At 36.0% G+C, this 21974-nt stretch overlaps 1 protein-coding gene across 2 annotated transcripts in view; it reads right to left on the reverse strand.

Moving 5' to 3' along the window:
- LOC127846564 (lysine--tRNA ligase-like) overlaps positions 1 to 21974 on the reverse strand; it is a 55219-nt gene that overhangs the window by 21688 nt on the left and 11557 nt on the right. For both annotated transcript variants that reach the window (XM_052377950.1, XM_052377949.1), the window contains exons 4-7: positions 21449 to 21542; positions 15363 to 15445; positions 2374 to 2477; positions 1774 to 1899 (exon numbers count right to left, since the gene is read on the reverse strand). In XM_052377950.1, coding sequence (XP_052233910.1) covers positions 1774 to 1899; positions 2374 to 2477; positions 15363 to 15445; positions 21449 to 21542 — 407 coding nt within the window. The remainder of the gene's footprint in view (positions 1 to 1773; positions 1900 to 2373; positions 2478 to 15362; positions 15446 to 21448; positions 21543 to 21974) is intronic.

Genomic DNA, 21974 nt, shown 5'->3' on the forward strand with positions numbered 1-21974 from the left:
ATGCGTTCTTGAGTTATCATCCGAAAACCATTTTACTATTTCGGGTCACCGTGACCTTGACCTAGTGACCTCAAAATCAATAGGGGTCATCTGCCAGTCATGATCAATCTACCTATGAAGTTTCATAATCCTAGGAGTATGCGTTCTTGAGTTATCATCCGAAAATCATTTTACTATTTCGGGTCACCGTGACCTTGACCTTTAACCTTGTGACCTGAAAATCAATAGGGGTCATCTGCGAGTCATGATCTACCTATGAAGTTTCATGATCCTAGGCGTATGCATTCTTGAGTTATCATCCAAAAACCATTTTACTATATCAGGTCACCGTGACCTTGACCTTTGACCTAGTGACCTCAAAATCAATAGGGGTCATCTGCGAGTCATGATCTATCTAACGATGAAGTTTCATGATCCTAGGCGTATGCGTTCTTGAGTTATCATCCGGAAACCATTTTACTATTTCGGGTCACCGTGACCTTGACCTTTGACCTAGTGACCTCAAAATCAATAGGGGTCATCTGCGAGTCATGATCAATCTACCTATGAAGTTTCATGATCCTAGGTGTATGCGTTCTTGAGTTATCATCCGGAAACCATTTCACTATTTCGGGTCACCGTGACCTTTGACCTAGTGACCTCAAAATCAATAGGGGTCATCTGCGAGTCATGATCAATGTACCTATGAAGTTTCATGATTCTAGGCCCAAGCGTTCTTGAGTTATCATCCGGAAACCACCTGGTGGACAGACCGACAGACCGACCGACATGTGCAAATCAATATACCCCCTCTTCTTCGAAGGGGGGCATAATAAGTGCACACAAGTTAGGAACATATAAATCATTGTGCAAAAGTAAATGTCTTATCATTTCAGGGTGAAGAAATGTTTGAAGTTCATCCAATGAGAAAAGTGGATGTAGTTAGCTTGCCAACATATACCATTGTATGCCACTATTCAACAAACCTACACATTGACAGTGACAGCAACCTAACAAGATGTGTTTGTGAAACACAATGTCCCCCTATATTATGTTTGACCTTGTAGGATGACCTTGACCTTGTGAAGGATGACCTTGACCTTTCACCATTCAAAATGTGCAGCTCCATGAGATACACATGCATGCCAAATATCAAGTTGCTATCTTCAATATTGCAAAAGTATTCATAAAATAAGCGATTTGGGCCACATATATTTGACCTCTGACCTTGAAGGATGACCTTGACCTTTCACCACTCAAAATGTGCAGCTCCATGAGATGCACATGCATGCCAAATATGAAGTTGCTATCTTCAATATTGCAAAAGTATTTATAAAATAAGCGATTTGGGCCACCTATATTTGACCTCTGACCTTGAAGGATGACCTTGACCTTTCACCACTCAAAATATGCAGCTTCATGAGATACACATGCATGCCAAATATTAAGTTGCTATCTTAAATATTGCAAAAGTATTCATAAAATGAGCGATTTTGGCCACATATATTTGACCTCTGACCTTGAAGGATGACCTTGACCTTTCACCACTCAAAATGTGCAGCTTCATGAGATACACATGCATGCCAAATATGAATTTGTTATCTTCAATATAGCAAAAGTTATTGCAAAATGTTAAAGTTGGCGCAAACAGACCAACAGACCAACAGACAGACAGACAGGGCAAAAACAATATGTCCCCCACTACTATAGTGGGGGACATAAAAATACATACCTTAGACTAAACTTTGTTTGCAGTGCATTTAAGATGACAGAAACAAGCAACTATTTATGTACCTCCAAGAATCCCAGCTGATCAAAATATCTACGGAGGAAGTTGAAAATCTTGGCACGCGTAATAAACTTGTGCCGTGTCGAACTGTTGATGATAAGATCTAAATACCTCTGGCGAAATCTTGTCTCCTGAAAAAAGAAAAGAAAGTAAAATTTTACATTATTTAGGCTAGAAATGAACATCAGCAATTTGAATTGGTCCTGGACTCCACCTATCATGCAAAGGTTCGAAAAATGATCTTTGATCTACTGCAAGCACATTTATATCTGATTTTGAATGGTTGAAATTCAACAAATAATCTTTCACAGGTAAACATAACTAATCTAAATTGTGCTTGTGGTATTCATATTAAACTCTTTTCCACTCAGAAGCAAAGTGAAAATGGCTATGTGCAAACAGCATAAAACCATAACAGCCTGCGAGTTACTCGCAGTCTGTTCAGGTTTTATGCTGTTTGCTGCTCATCAGTATCTAAGGGTTGGAAATGAAGCCTTAAAAACTTGAATCTAGTAAGAAAGGTCTTTATCAAAGTGGTTAAGGGTTTAATACGTTCTAAGTGTTAAAGGGTTAAATGTGAAATGCTCAATAAGGGAGATTCTGACCTTGTCCTTAACTCCGAAGTGTAGAGAAGGCAGCTGGTGAAGGCAAGGGGACAGCAACACGATTTTCTTTGGGATTATACTCAATTCTCCTTTCTTCGTCTTTCCTGAACAATATTTTGAGAAAAAAATTGATTAATCTTTTTTTGAAATCTGTTCAAAGAAAATCTGTTGCAGTTGCATTAATTGTCACTATGCTGTACAGTGTATGATGTGAATTTATATGCTTTGAACAATTACAAGAGAAAAACAACAAGAAATCGTCGAAGAGGGGTGATGCTCCCCCAAGTTTTTTTTTGTCACAATATTGCACTATATATTCAGATAAAAGGAACGTCTAGTAGTTGGGGGGACAAGAATTGCACTATATGTACAGTTAATGGAAAATTTCAAAGGACCATAACTCTATGAAAAATCATCCGACCAGAACTGGCTGATAATATGCACATCTCCTCTTGGTAGTGAAGCTTCCCATAAAGTTTAATTGAATTCTGGTCATTAATTGCTGAGAAATAGCCCAGACAAAAATTGTGCAGGGACGGACACACGCACAGACAGACGAAGCGGCGACTATATGCTCCCCCCCCCAAAAATTTGGGGGGAGCATAAAAAGAGAAGAAACAGCAGGGAGGGCTTCAAATAGATCACATGCTCACAATATGTGAGTTTAACTTGTAAAATGCAAGTACAATTTGTCACAAAATTCTGCAACTGCAAATTCACCATTCTATTTTGACAAGTTTTGATTTTACACATAGACATTACATCAGTATAAAATGCAAAGCTGCCATATTGCCTTATCCTACAGCGGTTTTTTATTTCAAATTTGGATCAAGTTTTCGGCCCCATTCCAAGAAATCAATTTTAATTATTTTTTGTAATCTCAACATTTAATTCATCATCCAGCTTTATAAGTTGAACCTTAGTAAATATACTAATTGGTAAGCAAAACAAAAACAACATTTCCCAATTTAAGAGCACCGCGATTTTTCCCAATCCAAAGGTACCCCGTCCCATACCCAAAACGGTGTCCAAACACTGTCCAAGTGCTGTAAATTCCAATGAACCAAAATAACTGAATTGTAACTGAACCAGACTGGTTATAATTCATTATTGTATTATTTACATTTGTAAGCAAATCAAATATAACAAGAAACCGTCGGAGACAGGTGATGCTCCCCAAGGTTTTTTGGTCACAATATTGCACTATATATTCAGATAAAAGGAAACGTCTTGAGGGCACAGTAGTTGGGGGAACAATGATTTTTTTATAGAAAATTTCAAAGGGCCATAACTCTGTGAAAAATCATCCGACCAGAACCCGCTGATAATATGCTCATTTCCTCTTGGTAGTGAAGCTTCCCATAAAGTTTCATTGAATTCCGGTCATTAGTTGCTGAAAAATAGCCCGGACAAGAATTGCACTATATGTACAGTTAATGGAAAATTTCAAAGGGCCATAACTCTGTGAAAAATCATCCGACCAGAATCCGCTGATGTTATGCACATCTCCTCTTGGTAGTGAAGCTTCCCATAAAGTTTCATTGAATTCCGGTCATTAGTTGCTGAGAAATAGCCCGGACAAAAAATGTGCACAGACGGACGGACAGACGAAGCAGCGACTATATAAATTTTGGGGGAGCATAAAAATGCTATGCCACTCGCAAACTTTTGCTTATACAAATTTCCATTGAACCCTGAACAGTAACATGGAAACCTTGAAAAACAATTGCATCAAACAAACACAAATGATACCACCGACATTGAAAACGAAATAACATTAAAAAACAAATATTAGATGGAATCTATCATACACATCTCAATGGAATAATACTAAGAGCGCGTGCTCAGCTAGTTGAACACAATGAAAAAAACACAAAATATTTCGCAAACATTGAAAAACGTAGAAGTGAACAAAAAACTGTACACAAATTAGTAGTCAATGGCAAAGATATAACAAACAGAACTCAAATACTAGAAGAACAACGTTTATTTTTCGAAACCCTCTATAAACGAAAAAATGTTGAAAATAACACCCTTTTTAAAAATACACATCACGCTTTAAACCAGGAGGAAAAACAACTGTGCGACGGATTGCTTAATGAATATGAATGTGGATTAGCCCTAAAAGAAATGCAAAATAACAAAAGCCCAGGATCTGATGGCATCACAATCGAATTTTATCAAATATTCTGGAATGATATAAAAACACATCTAATTAATTCACTTAACTATTCATTTAACAACGAAAACTTAACTACGCTACAAAAACAAGGTATTATATCACTTATTCCAAAACCTGGAAAAAACTTAGAATCCTTATCAAACTGGTGCCCGATAAGTTTACTAAACAATGATTATAAAATTGCAACTAAAAGTATAGCAAACAGAATAAAAAGAGCTGCGCCATGAGCGCATGATACGCCCGTCGTTCGCCAATGAAGTAGTAAGGTAATAAATAACCCTTTGAATCATTTTTTTACTTCAGTTTATTTGTATTTGAATACATGGTTTATTTTATAAGTACATGAGCATGGAGCGCCGTCTCCTTGACATTCAACAAAGTCCCATAACTGTGGAACAACAATTCAGAATTCCGTCAAAAACGAAAGGGGATCAGGGTTTATCAATATTAAGATTGTGTTGAAATTTGAAAAAAATCCATCGAAGGATATTTGAGCTACGGTAGGACATTCAATGAAATAACGAAATTTTGACGAACAAAGTCCCATAACTCTGGAACGACAATTCAGAATTCTGTCAAAAACGAAAGGGGATCAGGGTTTATCAATATTAAGATTGTGTTGAAATTTGAAAAAAATCCATCGAAGGATATTTGAGCTACAGTAGGACATTCAATGAAATCACGAAATTTTGACGAACAAAGTCCCATAACTCTGGAACGACAATTCAGAATTCCGTCAAAAACGAAAGGGGATCAGGGTTTATCAATATTAAGATTGTGTTGAAATTTGAAAAAAATCCATCGAAGGATATTTGAGCTACAGTAGGACATTCAATGAAATCACGAAATTTTGACGAACAAAGTCCCATAACTCTGGAACGACAATTCAGAATTCCGTCAAAAACGAAAGGGGATCAGGGTTTATCAATATTAAGATTGTGTTGAAATTTGAAAAAAATCCATCGAAGGATATTTGAGCTACAGTAGGACATTCAATGAAATCACGAAATTTTGACGAACAAAGTCCCATAACTCTGGAACGACAATTCAGAATTCCGTCAAAAACGAAAGGGGATCAGGGTTTATCAATATTAAGATTGTGTTAAAATTTGAAGAAAATCTGTCAAAGGATATTTGACGTAGCGTATGACATTAACAGACGGACGGACGGACAGACGGACGCGGGGTATACCATAATACGTCCCGTCATAGACGGGCGTATAAAAACAAGAGCACCGCCTTGCGGGTGCAGACCGCTCATCTATTTTCTTTTTAAAGGTGAAGGGACTCTCATTTTCAATCACAAAGGAGGGAGGGGTGCATTGAAGAGGGGTGCATAGAGTGGGGGTGAGGACATTTATTACATTATTTTCCAAAAATGCGAAAAAAAATGGAAAAAAAAACAAACAAAATTGGGGGTGGGTGGGGGGATTCTTGGGTGCGATGGTTGGACGGTATTTCAAACATAAAAGGTATTATATCACTTATTCCAAAACCTGGAAAAAACTTAGAATCCTTATCAAACTGGTGCCCGATAAGTTTACTAAACAATGATTATAAAATTGCAACTAAAAGTATAGCAAACAGAATAAAAACAAGAGCACCGCCTTGCGGGTGCAGACCGCTCATCTATTTCCTTTTTAAAGGTGAAGGGACTCTCATTTTCAATCACAAAGGAGGGAGGGGTGCATTGAAGAGGGGTGCATAGAGTGGGGGTGAGGACATATATTACATTATTTTCCAAAAATGCGAAAAAAAATGGAAAAAAAAAACAAACAAAATTGGGGGTGGGTGGGGGGATTCTTGGGTGCGATGGTTGGACGGTATTTCAAACATAAAATAATAAAAATAAATATTTGTGTTTTTTAACTGTTTAAAAAAAAAAAATTGGGTGGGGGGTGGGGTATAGTGTGAGGGTGTGGTGGTCATTTGCGAGATGATCTTAAAAAAAAATAAAAAATAAAATAGGGGGGAGGAATTCGGGGGGAGGGCACGGGGGATGGTTTGGGTTGAGTCTATTGTGGTATGTCAGGTAAGAGTAGTTTTGTCAAAGTATCAATCAAATCTATTCATAAATAAAGAAGTTATGGCAATTTTAGCAAAATTTAATAATTTGACCTCGAGTCAAGGTCATTCAAAGGTGAAGGTAAAATTCAACTTGCCAGGTACAGTAACCTCATGATAGCATGAAAGTATTTGAAGTTTGAAAGCAATAGCCTTGATAGTTAAGAAGTAAAGTGGATCGAAATGCAAAATTTAACCATATATTCAAAGTTACTAAGTCAAAAAAGGGCCATAATTACGTAAAAATGACAACCAGAGTTATGCAACTTGTCCTTTTACTGTACCCTTATGATAGTTTGCGAGTGTTCCAAGTATGAAAGCAATATCTATGATACTTTAGGGGTAAAGTGGACCAAAACACAAAACTTAACCAAATTTTCAATTTTCTAAGTATAAAGGGCCCATAATTCCGTCCAAATGCCAATAAGAGTTACATAACTTTGCCTGCACAGTCCCCTTATGATAGTTAATAAGTGTTGCAAGTATGAAAGCAATAGCTTTGATACCGTAGGAATAAAGTGGACCTAAACACAAAACTTAACCAAATTTTCAATTTTCTAAGTATAAAAAGGGCCCATAATTCTGTCAAAATGCCAGTCAGAGTTACATTACTTTGCCTGCACAGTCCCCTTATGATAGTTAATAAGTGTTGCAAGTATGAAAGCAATAGCTTTGATACTTACGGAATAAAATGGACCTAAACACAAAACTTAACCAAAATTTTCAATTTTCTAAGTATAAAAAGGGCACATAATTCTGTCAAAATGCACGCCAGAGTTATCTAACTTTGCCTGCCCAGTCCCCTCATGATAGTAAGTAAGTGTACCAAGTTTGAATGCAATAGCATTGATACTTTCTGAGAAAAGTGGACCTAAACGCAAAACTTAACCGGACGCCAACGCCGACGCCAAGGTGATGACAATAGCTCATAATTTTTTTTCAAAAAATAGATGAGCTAATAAAAATATTACCATCAATTATTTCAAAATCTCAATCTGGTTTCATAAAAGGACGCTACATTGGTGAAAACGTTCGTCTTATCCAAGAATGCATAAACTATTTCAACAATTCAAATAGTCCTGGTCTAATACTCTTTGCAGACTTTGAAAAGGCATTCGATTCGCTTGATCATTCATTTATGTTCTCCTGCTTAAAAAATATGAACTTTGGTGAAAGTCTCATTCAATGGGTCAAACTATTCTATACCGATATTAATAGTATAATCATTAACAATGGCTTCTTTTCAAACAATTTTAACATTGAACGGGAGGTTCGACAAGGATGTCCACATTCATCATCGCTATTTATTTTTTGCATCGAGTATCTATCACATCACATCCAATCAAATAAACACATAAAAGGCATATCACTAGAACCTGACGAAGAAATCAAACAATCCCTATTTGCTGACGATGCAACGTACGTTTTAAACGACAATTACGATTCTTTCCATAACCTAATAGAGTCGCTTACCCTTTACGGAATGACATCGGGTCTAAAACTAAACTAAAAGTAAATGTACTGTGCTACGAGTAGGTAAATTAAAACAAAGTAATGTTCTATATAAAAAAGAAATGAAATTTAATTGGACATCCGATGAAGCCACAACGTAAGGAATTACTTTCACAAATAATGAAAAGGATACAGTTCTTAAAAACATACTACCTAAATTACAGAATTTTAAAAACTGCTTAAAATCATGGCATCATCGTAAACTTACACTAATCGGAAAAAACACAGTATTGAAAACGTTTGCACTTCCTAAATTAATATATGTATTAACAGTTCTCCCAAATCCACCAAATGATGTTATTAACGATATAAAATCAGCAATATTTAATTTCATATGGAACAGTAAGCCTGATAAAATAAAAAGAACTCGGTTAATTCAATCTGTAGAAAATGGAGGTATCCAATTAACGAACATTGACTCATTCTTGAATGCAATCAAATGCAGCTGGGTTAAAAGATACCTAGATAATACCAATACGAGTAAATGGAAATTATTCTACCAGAAAATCCTAAAAAAAATATGGTGACTCCTTACTCTTTGAATGTAACATCAGCAATACTATCTTACATGAAATTGCAAACGAAAACATATTTCTGTCTGATGTTCTATCAGCGTGGAGTGATGTGACTCATAACGTAGAAACCCAAACTAGCAGTAAAACAATATTATGGAACAATAAAGACATAACTTCAAACAATAAGACATTTTTCTATAAAGATTGGTTTGAACGAAGCATTAAATATGTCGACCAATTATATGACTATAGAATTAAGGATTTCTACTCTTTTGATAATATATGCTACATATATGGAATACCTTCAAATAATTTTCTCAAGTACTACACACTAATCAAAAGCATACCCATACATATTAAATCTGAAATCAATACAAATAATACACCATGTACTCAAACAACATTTGTAGAAAACATACTTGGAAGAAAAAACAAAACAAATAAAATATTTTACAAACTACAAATTAACAAGAGGGCCATGATGGCCCTGTATCGCTCCACTGTTTTTTCTTTGCGAAAAGCGTGCAATGCGCATGGGTTGAAATGTACTTAAGCATGTGACTTTCTCTTTCTATCCCTCGTCCCACTGGGGGTTTAAAGTTGGAAGGGTGAGCATTTTTATACATGGAAAAAGTTACTACCGTGTTAACTAAACAGACTTAAAAGCCCGGGAATTGTTGCACAGGTCCTTTGCTTATAATGTAGGTACATTTATCTCTCCAAAAGATATTGTAGTTCTTTCTATGTCACATATTTTTAGATGCTGAAGATCAAATCTACGAATTTGATTTGAAACAGATTCACAAGACCCATAGGAATCAAAATGCCTTAACCCTTTACCAAACGACACATTTTGGACTTTCCCAATTTGAAAGAGGTTGCAGACGTCAATTAAATTAAAATGGAATATGAAGGAAATGATCAGGTAGGGTAGAAATAATTGTGATAAAAGGAGAAATTGCTCATCAACCCACACATCCCTAAGACCAACAGGCCTGGGAATATTATGATAATCTAAAGATTATTTCTTTATATTTATAAATGTATTTAATTAAGTAATACATTTGACTTCTAAGATCAATTCATAACTTATATTAAGAAAATTATAAAATGGTCAGAAATATATATGGATTGTTGAGCAATTGACAATCATATCCACAATTCATGAGTCACGATTCACAAATGGAACAATCAATCATTAGTTATTAAAAAGCAGCATATACGATAGTTAAGAACATTGCACTTCATTAATTTCAACACCTTCTCTTGGATACAAAGTTTGAGTTTACCGTGCAGTATCATATATTGACTTTTCTTGAAATAATTATGTTCATGGAAGTTGTGTTTTTAAAATCAATAGCATATTATTAACCTGGTTTAAACACTACAAAAAAGACATGAAAATAACATGGCATCCAAAATATTTTCATCTGGATATATGGTCACTTTTGACATATTTAAATAAAACCGACTTTTTTCAGTTTGTAAGAAAAACATTCATAACACATGTTCTTACTTTAATGCCTTTGTAAGCAGTCACCATCTGACCTAAAATGGCACTAAATGACTGGGTTTTATCTCATGTTTTCAAGATGTTGATGTTGTTGTTAGTCACAGCCAAATGGCCGCAGTAATCTCCACTGGTAAACGTCATATGTTCAGTTTTGAGAGCCCCGGGGCAGGGTCAAATTTGAGCCCAGGGGAATAATGTGAACAAATTTGGTAGAGGACTATTAGATGTCACTACATACCAAATTTAGTAGCCCTAGGCTCTATTATTATGAACAAAAGATTTTTAAAGTTTGCACACAATAGGCCTTATTTAAGCATATGTTCATTTTTGTGACCCCTGGGGCAAGGTCAAATTTGTTCCCAGGGGCATAATTTGAACAAACTAAGTAGAGAACTATTATATGTCACTACCTACCAAATTTGGTAGAAATAGGCCCAATGGTTATAGGACAAGAGATTTTTTTTAGTTTGCACAAAATGAGCCCAATATAAGCATATGTTCAATTTTGTGACCCCTGGGGAACGGTCAAATTTGATCGCAGGTGCTTAATTTGAACAAACTTGGTAGAGGACTATAAGATGTCATTACATACCAAATTTAGTAGCCCTATGCCATACGGTTATGGACAAGAAGATTTTTAAAGTTTGCAGAAAAAAGCCCTTATATAAGCAAATTTTCGATTTTTTGACCCCCCAGGGCAGGGTCAAATTTGACCCCAGGGGCATAATTTGAACAAACTTGGTAGAGGACTATTAGATGTCACTACATACCAAATTTGGTAGCCCTAGGCCCAATGGTTATGGACGTAAGGATTTTTAAAGTTTTCACAAAATAGGCCTTATATAAGCAAATTTTCAATTTTTTGACCCCCCGAGGTACCCCAGGGGCATAATTTGAACAAACTTGGTAGAGGACTATAAGATGTCACTACATACCAAATTTGGTAGCCCTTGGCCCAATGGTTATGGACAGTTAGATTTTTTAAGTTTTCACAAAATAGGCCTTATATAAGCAAATGTTCAATTTTTTTATCCCCCGGGGCAGGGTCAAATTTGACCCTAGGGGCATAATTTGAACAAACATGGTAGAGGACTATAAGATGTCACTACATAGCAAATTTGGTAGCCCTAGGCCCAATGGTTATGGACAAGAAGATGTTTAAAGTTTGCACAAAATAGGCCTTATATAAGCAAATATTTCAATTTTTTAACCCCCCGGGGCAGAGTCAAATTTGACCCCAGGGGAATAATTTGAACAAACTTTGTAGAGGACTATAAGATGTCACTACATAGCAAATTTGGTAGCCCTAGGCCCAATGGTTATGGACAAGAAGATTTTTAAAGTTTGCACAAAATAGGCCTTATATAAGCATATTATCAATTTTTTAACCCCCCGGGGCAGGGTCAAATTTGACCCCAGGGACATAATTTGAACAAACTTGGTAGAGGACTATAAGATGTCTCTACATACTCAATTTGGTAGCCCTACGCCCAATGGTTATGGACAAGAAGATTTTTAAAGTTTGCACAAAATAGGCCTTATATAAGCAAATTTTCAATTTTTTGACCCCCTGGGGCAGGGTCAATTTTAACCCCAGGGGCATAATTTGAACAAACTTGGTAGAGGACTATAAGATGTCACTACATAGCAAATTTGGTAGCCCTAGGCCCAATGGTTATGGACAAGAAGATTTTTAAAGTTTGCACAAAATAGGCCTTATATAAGCAAATTTTCAATTTTTTGACCCCCAGGGGCAGGGTCAATTTTGACCCCAGGGGCATAATTTAAACAAACTTGGTAGAGGACTATAAGATGTCACTACATACTAAATTTGGTAGCCCTAGGCCCAATGGTTATGGACAAGAAGATTTTTAAAGTTTGCACAAAAAAGGCCTTATATAAGCAAATTTTCAATTTTTTGACCCCCCGGGGCAGGGTCAAATTTGACCCCAGGGGCATAATTTGAACAAATTTGAAAGAGGTTCACCACATGAACAGTCCTGAGAAATTTCATCAGAAATGGACCAGTAGTTTAGGAGAAGAAGATGTTTAAAGAAAAGGTTAACGCACGCACGCACGCACACACGACGGACACAGGACCATGACATAAGCCCAGCTGGCCTTTGGCCAGTGGAGCTAAAAACCCTACGGAAAACTCCAAAATCCAAAATAAATGGCAAGTCCTTTTTGGAGAAAATGAACTTAATTGGAAACACATATTTACCATGCCATATAAAGCAACTATTAAAAGCACACTGAGAAATTTCCAATATAAATACATCCATAGAATTATAGCTACAAATAAATATCTCTTTAAATGCAAATTATCTAACTCAAATCTGTGTGACTTCTGCGGTGAAAACATTGAAACTATAGAACATCTTTTTTGGGAGTGCAAACACATCCAACCTATTTGGAATCAATTAACATCTTTTCTCGAACAACAGCAACTAAACGTTAAACCATCTTTCTTAAATGTAAGTTTCGGAATTAACTCATTGAAATCAATAAACGGTAATAATATTGTGAATTTTATGGTTATATTGATAAAATATTTTATCTTAAACATGAAGTACAAAAAACAAGTACCAAATTTTAATTGTTTTGTCCATAGCCTTAAACTAAAAATCCAGATTGAGAAAGAAATAGCACTCAGTAATGACACATTACAAATCTTTGAACAACAAGATGTGTTTGTGAAACACAATGTCCCCCTATATGATGTTTGACATTGTAGGATGACCTTGACCGTGTGAAGGATGACCTTGACCTTTCACCACTCAAAATGTGCAGCTCCATGAGATACACATGCATGCCAAATATCAAGTTGCTATCTTCAATATTGCAAAAGTATACATAAAATAAGCGATTTGGGCCACATATATTTGACCTCTAACCTTGAAGGATGACCTTGACCTTTCATCACTCAAAATGAGCAGCTCCATGAGATGCACATGCATGCCAAATATCAAGTTGCTATCTTCAATATTGCAAAAGTATTCATAAAATGAGCGATTTTGGTCACATATAATTGACCTCTGACCTTGAAGGATGACCTTGACCTTGACCTTTCACCACTCAAAATGTGCAGCTCCATGAGATACACATGCATGCCAAATATCAAGTTGCTATCTTCAATATTGCAAAAGTATTCATAAAATGAGCGATTTTGGCCACATATATTTGACCTCTGACCTTGAAGGATGACCTTGACCTTTCACCACTCAAAATGTGCAGCTTCATGAGATACACATGCATGCCAAATATGAAGTTGCTATCTTCAATATAGCAAAAGTTATTGCAAAATGTTAAAGTTGGCGCAAACAGACAGACAGACCAACAGACAGACAGAGCAAAAACAATATGTCCCCCACTACTATAGTGGGAGACATAAAAATGGAATCGGATTAAATTCCCATAATGTTTTGTCCACTTATATACATTTCACTCTTATGTAAGTTTATCTTTCTTAAATAGCTTTTTTTATCTTTCTAAAATAGTTTTGTTTATTTTTCTTTTCAATCTGACAAGATCATTGTGAATATACAACAAAACACACAAATCCAGTATGCTTTCTTCCGACTTTATACAACTCATCATTTTTCATAACTATTCCTCTGTTGTTCTTTTCTTTTCTCTCTAAAATAATATATATATATATATATATATATATATATATGCTTTCTTCCGACTTTATACAACTCATCATTTTTCATAACTATTCCTCTGTTGTTCTTTTCTTTTCTCTCTAAAATATATATATATATATTAGCATATCTTGTATAACATGTCTGAACTTTATTGCTTTATACAATCACTGTGTTGTATGATCATATACATGTTTACATTATATGTATGATATTGAATAAAAAAAAACAACAACATGGAAACCTGTTTTCAACATGTTCACCCTCATAATTGGGGCTTTATTTATAAAATCAACAAGAGATGTGTTTGTCAGAATGCGCCGCTTTTTTTTGTTGACCTTTGACCTTGAAGGATGACCTTGACCTTTCACCACTCAAAATTTGCAGCTCCATGAGATACACATGCATGCCAAATATCAAGTTGCTATGTTCAATATTTCAAAAGTTATTGCAAAACTTTTTTTTACTGTAAGGTTCAAGTTTTGGGACAGAATGACAGACACGACAGGCCAAAAACTTGTTATTTTTATTTTTTGACCTTGAAGGTTGACCTTGACCTTTCACCACTCAAAATGTGCAGCTCCACGAGAAGTAGGTAAGAGATTGAATGGAGAAATGAATTTTTTTTATTTAATTTTTGACCTTGAAGGATGACCTTGTCCTTTCACCACTCAAAATGTGCAGCTCCACGAGATACACATGCCTGCCAAATATAAAGTTGCTGTGTTCAATATTAAAAGTTATGAAAATTTATGTTTTTTATATTTTGACCTCTGACCTTGAAGGTTGACATTGACCTTTCACCACTCAAAATGTGCAGCTCCACGAGAAGTAAGTAAGAGATTGAATTGAGAAATGATTTTTTTTTTTTTTTACCTTGAAGGATGACCTTCACCTTTCACCACTCAAAATGTGCAGCTCTACGAGATACACATGCATGCCAAATATAAGTTGCTGTGTTAAATATTTTTAAAGTTATGATAAAACTTAAACGAAGGTTAAAGTTAGGAAAGAAAAATACAATGATATTTGACCTTTGACCTTGAAGGATCACCTTGACTTTTCATCGCTCAAAATGAGCAGCTCCATGAGATACACATGCAGACAGACAGGACAAAAACAATATATCCCTGATCTTTCGATCCGGGGGCATAAAAAGTGCATTAGATGTATTATGATGAAACAAAGTGTACAGCCCCCACACCCCCCCAGCATGTTGGGAAGGGGGCCTCGTCTTTTTGGATTTGGCAAAATAGAGCTGTTTTGACTAACATTATGAAATTAGTGTTGTCTTTTTGCTTAACAATTCCTTAAAACTGAGAATGATGGTGATATCAATATTACATTAACTAAGTTTTAACTTACAGAACTAGATAGTAGATGAATGAAATGTTGAGTAGTAAAAACATTTTTTTTATGCTGAAAACCTTCTATTGAGAATTTGTAGGTCCTATTTGGGAATGATTTTTTTTTATTGGGAATAGTTCCCCCTATTGGACCCAAATTTGACTGAAAAAAACCCCACTGGTGTATTCTTAGAAATATTAAGGTTTTACCTGGGTGTCCCTCTATGCCAACAATGTCTCCTCTCTTCACCTTCTCAATCATCTTTGAAAACTCCTCTTCAGAGGCGTAATATCTGGCAAATATACCGTACTTTATACATTTTGTATTAACGCTGGCTTACCCATGTTTACCCTTTCCCTCTCAGAAATAAAGTGAAAATGGCTATGTGCAAACAGCATAAAACCAGAACAGCCTGCGAGTAACTCGCAGTCTGTTCAGGTTTTATGCTGTTTGCTGCTCATTAGTATACAAGGGTTTAAAACTTGAATCTAGTAAGAAAGGTCTTCAATTGAAATGAACTTTCTAAGGAACTACAAATGCGTACAAATATGAATTTAAGTTGTAAAGGGTTTTTAGCACAAATAATTATGCCAGTAACTGACTTCAGCTCTTCTAGTATCAGAGGTAGGAAAATTGCGATTGGTTTCGTAACCAATCCATACAATGCGTGCCGCTATATTTACCAAATGTGCAAGCCAGTCCGGCTTTTTATGACAAGAGATGTGTTCGTCAGAAACACAATGCCCCCTATTGCGCCGCTTTGATTTTTTTTTTGGTGACCTTTGACCTTGAAGGATGAACTTGACCCTGAGCTTCCACCACTCAAAATGTGCAGCTTCATGAGAACGCCGCTTTGAAAAAATTTGTGTGTGTGTGTGTGACCTTTAACCTTGAAGGATGACATTGACCCTGAACTTCCACCACTCAAAATGTGCAGCTTCATGAGAACGCCGCTTTGAATTAAAAAAATATATATTTTTACCTTTTACCTTGAAGGATGACCTTGACCCTGAACTTCCACCACTCAAAATGTGCAGCTTCATGAGAACGCCGCTTTGAAAAAAAAAATGTGTGTGTGTGTGACCTTTGACCTTGAAGGATGACCTTGACCCTGAACTTCCACCACTCAAAATGTGCAGCTTCATGAGAACGCCGCTTTGATTTTTTTTTACCTTTGAACGTGAAGGATGACCTTGACCTTCCACCACTCAAAATGAGCAGCTTCATAAGATGCACATGCACGCCAAATATCAAGTTGCTGCTATCTTGAATATTGAAAAAGTTATGGCCAATGTTAAAGTTTTTTTCCGACTGACATACTGACTGACGGACAGTTCAACTGCTATATGCCACCCAGACTTTCTACTGCCTCTCCACAAAAAACTAGGGCAAAAGTAGGGCAAGATTTTAGCAAAAAGTAGGGCAAAATAGGGATTTTTACTGTTAACAATATGTGTTTGTGAAACACAATGTCCCCCTATATGATGTTTGACCTTGTAGGATGACCTTGACCTTGTGAAGGATGACCTTGACCTTTCACCACTCAAAATGTGCAGCTCCATGAGATACACATGCATGCTGAATATCAAGTTGCTATCTTCAATATTGCAAAAGTATTCATAAAATAAGCGATTTGGGCCACATATATTTGACCTCTGACCTTGAAGGATGACCTTGACCTTTCACCACTCAAAATGTGCAGCTCAGTGAGATGCACATGCATGCCAAATATCAAGTTGCTATCTTCAATATTGCAAAAGTATTTATAAAATAAGCGATTTGGGCCACATATATTTGACCTTGACCTTTCACCACTCAAAATGTGCAGCTCCATGAGATACACATGCATGCCAAATATCAAGTTGCTATCTTCAATATTGCAAAAGTATTCATAAAATGAGCGAATTTGGCCACATATATTTGACCTCTACCCTTTAAGGATGACCTTGACCTTTCACCACTCAAAATGTGCAGCTCCATGAGATGCATATGCATGCCAAATATCAAGTTGCTATCTTCAATATTGCAAAAGTATTTATAAAATAAGCGATTTGGGCCACATATATTTGACCTCTGACCTTGAAGGATGACCTTGACCTTTCACCACTCAAAATGTGCAGCTCCACGAGATACACTTGCATGCCAAATATCAAGTTGCTATCTTTAATATTGCAAAAGTACTCATAAAATGAGCGATTTTGGCCACATATATTTGACCTCTGACCTTGAAGGATGACCTTGACCTTTCACCACTCAAAATGCGCAGCTTCATGAGATACACATGCATGCCAAATATGAAGTTGCTATCTTCGATATAGCAAAAGTTATTGCAAAATGTTAAAGTTGGCGCAAACAGACAGACAGACCAACAGACAGGGCAAAAACAATATGTCCCCCACTACTATAGTGGGGGACATAAAAAGTAGGGCTAAATAAGAAAATTATTACCTTTTTTCAGCTGGAATTACCATTCAATTAATACATATCCTAGTCCATCTGATGCTGTGAGAATGCCTTGTTCTGCCCATCCTTGAAATACAGGCACCTGAAATTTTAATTTCTCATTTAACATCAATTTACACAATGGAATACAATAATAAACATGACATTCAAAACATACACTTTTAATCTTATAAAGCAAAGTACAAAAGCCCTTAGTATTAACCCTTTCCTCCATGAATATTTACCAAAATTCACCCACTATGAATATATAAGTATTCTTGCACTAGTACTAAAACAAAGAATTTTCTCATCACAGGAAATAGTGAAGAATTATATTTTTATTATAATTGTATAAGCAAAAAGAGACTAAGGTCTATTCAATTTGCTAAGGTGTTAAAATGAATATACATGGAGTAAAGGGTTAAGTAAAATTAGTTTCAAAGCATACATGTTAGTAAGTGTTAGAGCTAAACAGATACTACATAAGCATGAGTATTGGCATGTACCATTTGTGTTGTATCCATGACCATAAGCAGTTAAAAAACATAATTGATTGCAAGGTTACATTTATGCAAAAAGTATGCAAAAAACACAAGCTCAGCATTTAATATACATAAAAAGCAATCTACAACACAATGAAGTGGAATAGAATAAGCACGCTTCAATACACTGGCCAAACATTTAAGTAATATACGCCGTTAGTTATAGGCCTAAAATATCGACATGAACCATATTATATGCCTGAGCAGGGGTTGAAGAATTTTTCCAGAGCCACTCGCCCTGCAGGGCGAGAAGGCCTGACAATCCACTCGCCCTTCACTTTAATCTACTCGCCCTGCATTAAAAAATAGATAACTATATTTATAGTTATGATCAACCAGAACCTTTTATACACAAACTTTGGGCTATGGACAGCCAGATGGACGGAAAGAAAAACTATGGCAAATCACCCCCTCCCTTTTTTGTGGGGTCATACACAATTATTTATGATTAATATGACACTTAGGAAAAGCAAGCTTTACATATAAACTTACATGTATTTTGTAAGAAAGGAAAGCAGCATCTGCAATTACGAATTTAACCCATAAGGTTTAAAACACAGCATGGCATTTGTGGGTTCCCTCAGCTAGTAGCATCATTGGGAAAAAAAGAAACTTAGCAGTGTAAAGTCAAGATGAAGCGTGCAAATCTGTCACCTCTATTTCAAGAAGCACATATGTTATGATTAAATAGAACATACATGTATTTTCACAGTGTAAAAAGATATTATCTTACCTAAAGACCAGTATGTCTGTACTGACTAGCCAAGGAGCCATGGTGCTTTCAAGGATGGACATCACAAGGCGATCCCCCAAACACATCTGAACTGATTCATAATGAATTGAAATTCTGCAAAATATCTAAAGAAGAATCATGTAAGCCTTCATTTCACATTTTATTTATTTTACTTGCAAAATGAAAAAGTAGGGATAATAGGGCTATTTTAGAAAAAAGTAGGGAAAAGTTGGGTTAAGAAAAAAAAGTAGGGAAAAGTAGGAAAAGTAGGGACCAGTAGAAAGCCTGGCCACCCTACCGGGGGCATAATAAGACATTTCATAATTTCCGTTTCAAAGATTAAATTATAAATCATTCATACAGAATATAACAAGATAATAACATTACAGAAATCAGAAATATATATTTTAATGATTTTAGAAGTGAAATGTGAAACAGTTTTCATACATATACCATAGGTTTCCACGTATAGCGCGCAGTGTTTTACCTCCAAAATTCAAATTAAAAAGCTGGTGCGCGCTATACATTGATACAACGCTATCCTGGCTGCTAAATTGCGCGGTCAATGGGGTTCAAGCCGCGAAACAGCGTTATAACGGATCCGCGTTATAGGTTTTGAGCTCATTTACTGCAGGGCGCTATAAAAAAAAACAGGTATAGAATAGCCTATAATATAGGTCATGTATATTGCCATGCTGTGTTGACGCAAATACATGCATATAAATTGAATCGTATCGATAACAGTATACATACCGCTTTTCTTATGTACATATTTATCCGATAATCCAATAAAATTGCAACATCACTTAAAAAATAATAATCTTGAACATTAATGACGATATATGTTTAAGAAATTCGTAAACACAACCGTACGCAAATATGCCATTTTCAGAAGTGTAAAGAGTACAGTGCACTATGGGGCAGAGCTTTCATTGGACGAGCGACTTTAAATTTAGATTAAATGGAATACGACTCATGTACAAAAAATTGTTTTATTGCGTCATACGCATGCAAAAAACGTGTTTCCCGGGGACTTTCTGATACCGCGCGAAAATGAAAGTGAAACTCTGTTTACAATTGCCGGTACACTGCGTTCGCATGTAAATAATTCGTCTGCATTATTTAATTTCTTATACACAAACTGAAAGATTAAATGACATAATACTAGAATGATAATGAAATGACAGAAAAAGTTGTTTTATACAGTAGGCAGTATATTTCACAGCCACTCATTAAATATAGTCAAACTGCAACCATATCAAAGTAAGAATGTTTCAATCGTTTTGAATTACTTGAATTGTATAACTATCCCGCTTGAACTTAACTTATGGAAATTATCGCACTGAACCGCTCTGATGAGGAATACATGTAATAAACACTGACACGCGAGTTTTTCACACCTTTATTGACCTTACACCACAGATTAACACCAATTAGCTGTCGGTGTTGTTTAACCTCGAGGCGATTATAATCGGTTCAACGGACGTTTGAATAAAGCAATCAACATGACTGTGATTGCCGCCATCTTTGAATTGTCTGAAAATACATGAAGTTGCATAATACGGATTTGAATCAGAAATCAAATGGAAGGTTGGAGAAAAAATGGGATCCAAGCACCCTCCGCGTTATATTGGATTCAGCGTTATAACGGAGCGCTTTATATTGGAGTTACAGTGTATGTTGTGTAATCGTAAATAATCAAAATGGCCGCCAAGTTTTTTTCCAGAAAACTACCACCCTATAATCATACAGACTGAGGGGCCATTGTCGAAACAACAAGAAGTGGCTACTGGTAGATATGAACGCGGTAGAAGAGGTTTTGGTCAAAAATAAATTAGTTTGAATAAACTTGCGGACATTTCTTTGTTTGTGTTTTTACACTTCTTTTTTGATTAATTCCGATGGGGATTGTTGTCGACATTCCGGAGAGCAGGCAAGGGTAGGTGCGAACGAGGTCTTTTTTGCGGGTAACGGTAGGAGTGAAAGGGGTTCATTTTGCACTTCGTAATTGGCAGATGTTATTGAGTAATATGTACCAGGACTTGTTAAGACGCTAATTGACATTTGAGACACTAATTGACACTTGAGAACGTGAAAATATGCAATTGCATTTTGTGTGTATAAATATTTAAAGTAAATCCCTTCAGTATCCCTGTCTCCCATGCGACATTCAAATTTACCGGTAATGCCCATGCTTTCCCCGAGGAAAAATCACACGATGTACACTAATTCTTATTTTCTCACGTTTTTCACGAAATGCACGTGGACTGTTAATCTTTTGCTAGAAAATTACAAAATTGTCAGAAAAGTATAGTGCTATGCAACCCATGCTCCTAATCATATTGACGCTTCCTATTTTGAATGCTTAATTAAGCTTTCCAATGCCCCGGATTATTGGATTGTGCAATAGTAAAATGGCGGCCATTTACGGTCCGATTTGGTGGTTTAATTGTCTTTAAATATTGTTTTCTCCATTTTTGCATTTAAAAAACAGCCTGCGCGCTATACACGGGAGCGCGCTATACGTGGAAACCTACGGTACTTGTGTTACATCATAGTACATGTATATAAAACTTACTTTGCATTTGCCATTATCTGGATTTTAACATCTTCCGCTCTCAAATCATAGAAAAGTAATTTGGCCCCACTTTCTCTTCTAGAATGAATCCTTCCTAAATTTATAAGGGACATATTTATCATAGCAAGCTGATATTGAAGCTAAAGTAACTGAACCATATAAACAATAATTACAACTATTATACAAATTAAACCATATATATGAGCCCTGCTCCCTGAAAAGGGGGTTTAATCCAAGTGTGTTAAGTGTCGTCCCAGATTAGCCTGTGCAGTCCACACAGGCTCATCAGGGACGACACTTTCCGCCTAAACTGGATTTTTGCTAAAAAGAGACTTCCAAAAATATCATAAAAGTGGAAAGTGTCGTCCCTGATTAGCGTGTACTCATGGCACAGGCTAATCTGGTGCGACAATTTATGCACATGCATTAAACCCTTTTTTCACAGAGCACGCCCCATATTATATGTAGAAGTTTTCTCAATCTTGGCAAAAGTCTGCTGACCCTCAGAAATAGCCAGTAAAGCTCC

Source organism: Dreissena polymorpha, chromosome 9 (assembly GCF_020536995.1).
Source record: "Dreissena polymorpha isolate Duluth1 chromosome 9, UMN_Dpol_1.0, whole genome shotgun sequence".
Lineage (NCBI taxonomy): Eukaryota > Metazoa > Mollusca > Bivalvia > Myida > Dreissenidae > Dreissena > Dreissena polymorpha.